Source organism: Trypanosoma grayi (genome assembly GCF_000691245.1).
Source record: "Trypanosoma grayi strain ANR4 Tgr_728_V1, whole genome shotgun sequence".
NCBI lineage: Eukaryota > Euglenozoa > Kinetoplastea > Trypanosomatida > Trypanosomatidae > Trypanosoma > Trypanosoma grayi.
Window position 1 is genome coordinate 277 of NW_008826347.1, and position 8,392 is coordinate 8,668.

General features: G+C 53.3%; 5 protein-coding genes across 5 annotated transcripts; 4 read left to right on the forward strand and 1 right to left on the reverse strand.

Moving 5' to 3' along the window:
* Window positions 1-349: 349 nt before the first annotated feature.
* Window positions 350-1,993, forward strand: DQ04_07281000 (surface protease GP63; the record flags this gene model as incomplete). Its single annotated transcript, XM_009315095.1, has 1 exon — window positions 350-1,993. The coding sequence occupies one exon, from the start codon at window positions 350-352 to the stop codon at window positions 1,991-1,993; it is 1,644 nt and encodes a 547-aa protein (XP_009313370.1).
* An 863-nt stretch (window positions 1,994-2,856) lies between these two features.
* On the forward strand, window positions 2,857-3,621 carry DQ04_07281010 (hypothetical protein; the record flags this gene model as incomplete). The annotated part of the gene is made up of 1 exon (XM_009315096.1): window positions 2,857-3,621. The coding sequence occupies one exon, from the start codon at window positions 2,857-2,859 to the stop codon at window positions 3,619-3,621; it is 765 nt and encodes a 254-aa protein (XP_009313371.1).
* Window positions 3,622-3,707: 86 nt separating this feature from the next.
* DQ04_07281020 (hypothetical protein) lies at window positions 3,708-5,663 on the forward strand (the record flags this gene model as incomplete). Its single annotated transcript, XM_009315097.1, has 1 exon — window positions 3,708-5,663. One exon carries the CDS (start codon window positions 3,708-3,710, stop codon window positions 5,661-5,663), a length of 1,956 nt encoding a protein of 651 aa, XP_009313372.1.
* Window positions 5,664-6,175: 512 nt separating this feature from the next.
* On the forward strand, window positions 6,176-8,014 carry DQ04_07281030 (putative ATPase; the record flags this gene model as incomplete). Its single annotated transcript, XM_009315098.1, has 1 exon — window positions 6,176-8,014. One exon carries the CDS (start codon window positions 6,176-6,178, stop codon window positions 8,012-8,014), a length of 1,839 nt encoding a protein of 612 aa, XP_009313373.1.
* A 41-nt stretch (window positions 8,015-8,055) lies between these two features.
* DQ04_07281040 (hypothetical protein) lies at window positions 8,056-8,392 on the reverse strand (the record flags this gene model as incomplete). Its single annotated transcript, XM_009315099.1, has 1 exon — window positions 8,056-8,392. A coding segment is annotated over one exon (337 nt), but the record flags the coding sequence as incomplete, so codon positions are not given.

An 8,392-nucleotide genomic window follows, 5' to 3' on the forward strand; every position in this document is an offset into this window, starting at 1 on the left:
CGAAAGCATGGGCCAGTGATGCGCCACACCATTGGTGATGCATGCTCCGGATGTGTGTGTGTGTGTGTGTGTGTAGTTGGCCGCGGCGGAAGTTTGAGGGGCGAGGTCGCGCTGCGGGGTATAGTGCGGCGTGCACCCGTTGCCTTTCGTGCTGCTGCTGTTGGACGCTGTGCTCGTGGTGCCCATGACGTCGTGGCGCTGCCGTGACTTGGGGCCTGAAGGCTGCGCTTTGCCCTTCTTGTGGGGACAGACGCATTCCTCCCTTTATCATCTTCTCCAGACACCTTTTGCTGTTTCTCGATCAACCATCAGGAAAAAGCACACACGTACACACACCGATAGAGACACAATGCACCGGCATCCCAACACCTCGCTGCTCTCTCCGCTGCTGTTGGTGGTGGTAGTGGTGGTGTGCTGCGCCAACGGGTGCCTCGCCTCTGATTTGCGCCGCTGCTTGTTCGACGAGTTACGGAGGAAGAGCGGCGCACAGCCGCTTGCAGTTGTGCGTGAGGTGCCTCGCAAGGGCCAGAGCGGATGGCAGGCGTACACCCTTTCCGGTGGGGAGAAGACTTGGGCGCCGATCCGCATCAAGGCATTCACGGAGGACATGAACAACCAGTCGCAATACTGCAACCAATCGGGAGTTTGGCGTCCCAACTTTCGTGGTGACACGGCTCCCTGTACCAGAGACGATGTTCTGACTGCTGAGAAGAGGGCAGTCATCGTCAAGCACACTATTCCTCTCGCTGTTGAACTACACTCATCACGTCTTCTTGTTCAACGAGAGGACAACAATATTGTGGTGCCTAAGTTTAATTCGGTGGTTTGTGCTAGTTTTACTGTTCCTGAGGCACACTATACAACGGGTGTGTCTGGTGCTGACATGATTATGTACGTTGCTGCTGGTCCTGCAGCCGGCACCAACGTTGCGTGGGCGGAGAGCTGCGCCTCACTAAAAGATGGGCGTCCTGTTGTTGGTGTCATCAACTTTGCGTCTCAGTCAATCGCCGTTACGCGATTCACAATTCGCATAACCGCGCATGAGCTTGCGCATGCACTTGGCTTCAATTATGAGCAGATGAAGGCCCACAAAATGCTTTCCAGCGTCACTGGTGTGCGTGGCAAGCCACTTGTCACGGTAGTGAGCTCCAGGAAAACTAAACAAATGACTCAGCTGCACTATAACTGCAGCACTACCCCCGGAATGGAGTTGGAGGATGAGGATAGTGATGAGACATCGGGTTCTCATTGGGAGCGGCGCAACGCAAAGGACGAACTGATGACTGGCATGAGTGGTGCAGGATATTACACTGCACTGACAATGGCGGCGTTTGAAGATATGCAATTTTTCAAAGCTAATTGGGGAATGGAAGAACATATGGGATGGGGCCACAATACTGGTTGCAAGTTCCTGAATGAGAAGTGTTTGAAGAACAACATCACGGATTACCCCAACATGTTCTGTAACGAAAGTACGGGTGCTGTCCTTTACTGTACCTTTGATCAGCGTGCTCTTGGACGCTGCACTCTGACGTCACACAAGATGAATGTTCCACAATCGTATCGATACTTCGCCGAGAGTAACCTTGGGGGAAATGGAATTGATCTGATGGATTACTGCCCTATTATTGCGGCGTATGAAAACAGTCGTTGCAGCGACGGGGAGCAAGAGCTATTGCCTGGGAGCCGTGTTAGCCCGAATTCGCGTTGTGTAAAAGGTGATTCGCTGCGAGTTTTTGCAACGGACATTGGTGACGTGTGCGTAGATGTTCGATGTGACAATGACGTAGTAAGCGTGCGGTACCTCGGCGACGATGCATGGTACGCGTGCCCCGAGGGAAGCTACATCACACCCAGGAGAACATTCTCAAGTGGTCGTATTGTGTGCCCAAAGTACATCCAAATGTGTAGATCAGATAGTAGTGCATCCACCGCGTTCGTCATGCCTTTTCTTTCCCTCATCATTACCACATTTTTACTGTCAATCACATGAGCGGCTGGGGATGTGATTCGCCCTCCTTCCACGGGAGGGGGTTGCGCTCCTCTTGGACAGTTTCGTATTGTGAGCAGTCGTGAAAGAGTCTGGCATTTCATTTGCGTGGTGTAGGATTGTTATTAGTTGTGTTGTGGAGCTCACATGGCGTTGCGGTGTGCGCCTGTGCTTGTGTGTGTGTGTGTGTGTGTGTGTCGTTGTCGATGCCGATGTGGGCGTGTTCTTCTTGGCCACTGAACGGTAATTTGTTTTGTTTTTAGTTGTTGTTTTTTTTTTTTTTTCTTCACCCTCGGGTTTCTTCAGTTTAAAGTGACTGTTGAGCACCTCTCGCCCTTATCCTTGTTTTGTTTCTTTCTTTCGTGTGGAAAATGCATGCTGCCTCCAACCCTTCATCATTGCTTTCAAGCCCGCGATCCTACGTGAAGTAGCGATGAAGGTGTACTTTTGCCGTTTCAACGTGCTACGGAGGCCAGCGGTGTGTGTGTGTGTGTGGGAAGTTCCCTCGTATATTTTCCCCCTGAAATCAAAAATTGTGCGAGCATTGGAAATAAATAGAGTTGTACTTGTGCTTTGTTTCGTAACTGCCTATGTGGATACACATCTGCGTGTGCCTGCCTAGCGTGTGTGTGTGTGTGCCTGTGTTTCTCAGTGTTTGACGTCGAAAATTCTCATCTTGTGTTTCCTCGCTCACTCATTTTTTTTTCATGAAATGACGGGTGAGGAGGCTGGCTGATCGGATGAAGACGTGATGGATCTCCTGGACGTCTCCGGGTCATTCTTATGGACCGCAACATTTTTGCGTGATGTGTTTCCTGTTGGTGCTCCCTCCGCATGACACTAGAGTCGTCGCTAGTGCACCGGCGATGATTCAGTGCTTTAGCACGGAGCATGATTTGGTTTCTGGTGGAATGGCAGTTGTGGAGCATCGCCGTGCCGGGCAGGGTGCACTGCTCTTTCTTATTCTGTTTACGGGTTGTGACATGCACCAGGCAGATGTATTGGTTGCTGTACAGGCCCATGGTGTCGTCGCGCATGTTGAGCCATGTGAAGGATTGCGTTCTTTGGCGCTCTGCGTTGATGTGGACAGTAAGCTTCGCTACATAGTGGTGGGCCCGCTGCCGACATCGAAAATAGTGGATGCATGCTTCTGTGATTGCCACAGCGAAAGCAGTGGGCGGCTGACATCTGGCCCTTTGGGTGGGCTGTCTCGCTGTCCACTCGGGCAGCGGGCCTCCATCCGCTTGGAATGGGCTCAAGTGTGCAACGTCAGTGATCATCTCCACGGAATTGCGACAGGGAGCTGCGGTGGCGGTAGTGTGGAGATCCCCGTTGGGCTCCTACGAGACGCGGTGCTGAAAGTGCTGCCCGTGCAACGCCCACACCTGCTGGAGTTCCTGAGCGGTATCCGTCAAGATATGCTGAAATGGGCGAATCATCCAAAGGTGCTTGAAGTGTTGGCTGTGCCTTCACTAGGCCTTGTTGTGCACTTTCTCTCGGGTCCCTTACCCTTTGTCATTGTGTCAGTGCCAGCAGATGCAGTCGCCCGCGGTGACGTTGATGCAGCTCATCATAAACCTGTTGTAAAGGGAGTGGCATTGTTGCTGTGCTCCGAGAAGCTCTCGTGCTGATGCCAGTAGAATCAGACAATTACAAACCCCTCTGCAGTTGCATAATACGATGGAATCAGTTGCGCGGTTATCAGGCTACAGATTTCATGGAGCCCATGTGGGAGTTCTCCGCAGCATTCGCGACAGCAGATACGGAAGATATGGGCAACGACGAGCTACCGCTGCTCAAATGGCTTTCGATAATGCTCCCGACAGAAAAGGATTTCATCACACTGGAAAATGCGCTTCGTCGCTCACACTTCATGGCGGCAGGCTATGAATGTCGTGTATTTGATGGGAGAACGTATAGCACCATTGGGCAGGGCGGCCGCGAAGGATGGCCGTCGATGCCAATTGCAAAGCGCTTTGCCTCTTCAGCGTCAAGGAAATCAGAGACATGCATGACTGAGCGACGTGCAGTAACAAGCAAAGATTCCGCGGGACTGAAGAAGAATAACCCACCGGCAGAAACAGCAAACGCCGATCATGACGATGCTGGGGAGGAGAAAATGTCATGTGTAGGTTTTGTTCAAATTTTGCTGCGCCGCACAGCGCTCGTCTTGCTGCTTGTCGATCGTGTCGTTTGTCTTTATCCCGGCGTGGGGCCAGCTGATGGCGACGAGAGCCCTGCAGCTGCTGCAAATTTGTTCCTTTCTGCGTTTGCGGTGTTGTTCCCGAGGCCGCAGCTAGATCAACACGGCGGCGCTAGTGCTCCTTTGTTGCTGCTGAGGGCCGCTATTCGTGTTGTATGTCTTCTGCGAAACATATCCGCTGCTGTGCGTGTGTCGTGGCGCAGCGGCCACGGGGGTGACAGTTCTGCACTCCTGATGCTGCTATCGCCCATGTGTGGGGAGATCGTCGTGCAAATCATGATGCAGTGCTCCAGAGAGGTGTGGAGTGCTGTCCGTGTGCTGATTTTGCCTCTTCCGGCAGGGACAGGGATCGGATTCGCGGCGCAGGTTCTGCTCGCCGTGTTGCGTGTGCTGAACACGATAGAGCACGTTCCACTCATCCTTTCGCTTGTATACAGGAAGCTCTGCAAGTACCTCCCGCAGCAATTCTGTGTTGCTGGAGAAGAAGAAATGGCACCACAAATATCTGAGCTTCATATTTCCGCGCAGCTCTACTACACAGCACTTTATCGCCTTGCAAAGGAAGAGTACGGCCCTGAACTGTGCATTGGCGAGGGGGACGAGGGTTTCTCCTCACTGCTTGCATGGTTCCGAGTTTCTGTTTCTGAGACGGTGCCTTCTCCTGCACTTGGCACGTGGGTGAGTGGTGGCCGCGAAGAGAACCGGGTGCTTGAATGGGCGTGGGGGGAATTCGTCGCGGCCAGCAGCGAGAAGGCCGTGGAAACAGCAGCGAGGAAGTTGCAGTTGGTGGAGCAACTACCGTCACACCATCCACTGCGTCGTTTGGAGTCTCTGTGGATTGAAAACGCACCGGATATGCTCACAGCGTACGTTGCGTTGGGCGGCAGCGGAGTGTCATTCGAAACGATGGACGTACTTGCTGGACAATTTGATGCAATGCGGCAAGGGTTGCTGCGGTTGGTGGAGGAACTTAGAGTGGCAAGGCAGCAGATGCATCAGACCGCCACAAGAAGCCCGGTGGCGCGTGCTGTGGGCGCCCACCTCCCGCAGACTCCGCTGCCGGTGCTGCGCTGCACGGAGACTGTCTCGCCCACGTGTGCGCTGAGACTCGATGCGTCAGTTCAAGTGCCACTGGAAACACCCACTGCTGTTGCACTACAAGAGGAATGGCGACCGCGCTCTGGGAAGGAAACCATTGAAGCCGCAGTACAGACAGTGCGCACTTCCGCACGGGATGAGGAGTTGCTACGCGCAAACCTTCGTCTGCAAACACGTGTGTGCTATCTTGAGCAGGTGTGTAGTGTCCAGCAACGAGATGAACAGACAGATTATCTTCCTTTTTCAGACACCCCAGCGACCACCGACGTTGTTGTACCGTTTCTATACCTCAAGTCGTACAGTTCGCATCTCGAGCACGTGGCCGCGCTGGAGTGGGAGTCTACTGAGCTGAAGAAACTGGTAGAAGCCTAACGAGAAGAGCTAATCGCTTTGCAGCGTAAGAACACCTCACTAAAGATGACGATATCTGGTGTCAGTTCCTTCTCCAACAAAAATCCTGCTCCCTTTCATACCACATACTCGATCTTCTGTGCCGAATTTCGACAATTTATGGTAGAGCGTAAGGAGCATGAACGCGGTATGGTTATTTCCTCCGAGACAAGAGACAGAACGGGGCTTCTGTGCTCGCTTTTGCGCGATCTGTCGTGAGAAAGCCTCATTCCTCTCTATTTGCTTTGATTGTTTCGCTAGTTCCGGGAAACTGCATGGGGTTCGTCCACAACCTGACAATAATGATCCTCGCATCGCAATGATAAATTCTGCATGTGCTGGCGCAATTGATGCTCTTTCCTCTTACGCATATATTTATATTTAAGCTGGCTTTATTTTCGTGGAGGGAAGCAAAAGCACGGACACCGCCGAGCTTGGCATTCTCCCCTGTCACCGCTGCCGTCATCGCATGCCCATTGGGGTTGCAGACGCAGATGTCATCCTTTGAATTTGCGGAAGAGCTCCTGAGTGGCATGCTCCTTTATTGGCCGCACCGTACCAAGCCCGTGTCACTGCTGTTGTGTGGGCCACACGGCAACGGAAAGAGCCATGTTGTGCGTACGGCGCTGCAGCGCGCGCAGGACGCCACACAACGCCGCGTCTTCACTTTTACCCCACACCTTGCGCAATCCCTTTCGCGGCGGCACGCGGATGGGAGCACAGTGCTGAGAAACAACATCCGTCGCGCCATATTCAGCGCTGCGTCATCAGCCGATAATGCCGCTAACAATGATAATGATAAGAGAGACGTGGCTGTGGCTGTAGTCCTTGACCACATGGAACTATTTATCACTGCCACTACCGATGCCGCGGAATCGATGCACAACGACGACGGGCAAGCACCGGGCCAGTTGCACACTACCACACCGCACCATCCAGCTCTTCTGGCCGATCTTTACGACATCATTCGAGGGCGTGAATTGTGTACAGAAGATGAACTCCAGCAGATGAATCTGAGTTGTGTTGCTTTCGTAACGCTTTTCAGCGGTGCATACGAGGACATCGATCCGTTTGCACGTGCAAAGCTTTTTGATGCTTGTGTATCCCTGAAAACACCGGCGGAGGCGGAGCGACTCGCGTTCCTGCAGAATCAGGTTTCCCTTATACCGACCATCTGCCGAGCGATGGCAGCTCGTACTGGCGGTATTACATACAGGGGATTGACTGAGATTGTTGAACACGCCGAGGACATCATGACCGGGGTGGAATTCAATGAGCTCCATCAGCTCTTTTTACATTCCAGTGACAATACAGATGGCGTTCAGCGGTTCCAGTATTCTGAGATGGCAAAAGAGGCGTTGGCAACAACAATTTCGTTACGCGCAGTTAGGGCATTTTGTGCTAGTGGCACAACTGCGGCAAAACAGTTCCGTCAAAGTGCAGGCTACGTGGATGTGCAGGAGACACATTGGCATGATATTTCCGGACTTGAAGAAGTCAAGCAAACGCTTCAACGGCTTGTTCTGCGGCCACTGCAGACCTATGCGACGTACCGCAGATTCGGAGTTCGTCCCTCCACAGGGGTTCTGCTCTGTGGGCTTCCTGGTACGGGCAAGACGATGCTTGCGCGGGCGATGGCCACCGAATTAAACGCCTCCTTTATCTACCTTGACCTGCCACAACTTATACAGGCCGAGGTGGGTGAGTCGGAGAAAATACTCCGGGGATTCTTCGATACTGCACGTGAACGCAGTCCCTCAGTGATGTTTATTGACGAGCTTCAGGCTGCCTTTGGTGTGCGACATGACAATAGTAGAAGGTCACGTTCCTCACATGATGCTAGACTCGTGTCACAGCTCCTTCATTTACTTGATGTGGCGCAAGCGGACGACGAGCACTTTACACTCTTCGTGGGCGCGACAAACGTCAGGCACATGCTGGACAAGGCGCTCCTGCGCGCTGGGCGTCTTGACACCGTGGTCGACGTTTCACTCCCAGACGAGGCGGCCCGCCACGGGCTGGCAAGCCGCGTGGTGTATGGTGAATGGGCCGCTTGGTTTCCTGCAGAATGTCAAGTCGATGACTCTGTGCGAAAGACACTGACAAAAGCCTTGGTTGACAGCACGGCAGGCTGCAGCGGGGCGGAGCTTCGTCACGCGATGAACATGTTCGCCTTCCAGTTCCTCCGACTTGTGCAAGTGGACGCGAGGGGAGGCAGCGCAGTGCCTTTGCACATATTGAATGAGTTTCTGACTGCGCAAGGAACTCGAAAATTGGGCACGCACGCCCAGAAAGCGCTGAAGCGCGCACTGTCGGGCACGCCACGTCTCTGACAGTTTGTTAGGCGCGGTGGTTGGAGAAAAGCGCCGATGTCTCAATGGAACTCTGTGAAACATGCGCATGTGCACACAAGCCTCGTACCGCTTTCTATACTGAGTGCATCCCCCTGTGACTCTTCTGTAGCTTGTCCCGCGGCTGTCGGCGAGACAGCAGTGATGACGGAGGGGTATACCTGGTCTGATATCGTTGTACTGTGTGTCTTGTTGTTTTCCTGCTGTGCTTCTGCTAGAAAGACATTATTTGTGTACCGATGATATCCCACATGTTGGATGCGATGCCGCAATTGACAGCCGTGCTCACGCGTGAAACCCGTTTTCGGGGGACGTGCGACGGGAGCACGCGATGGACCGGCGGTGTGCATACACTCTCGA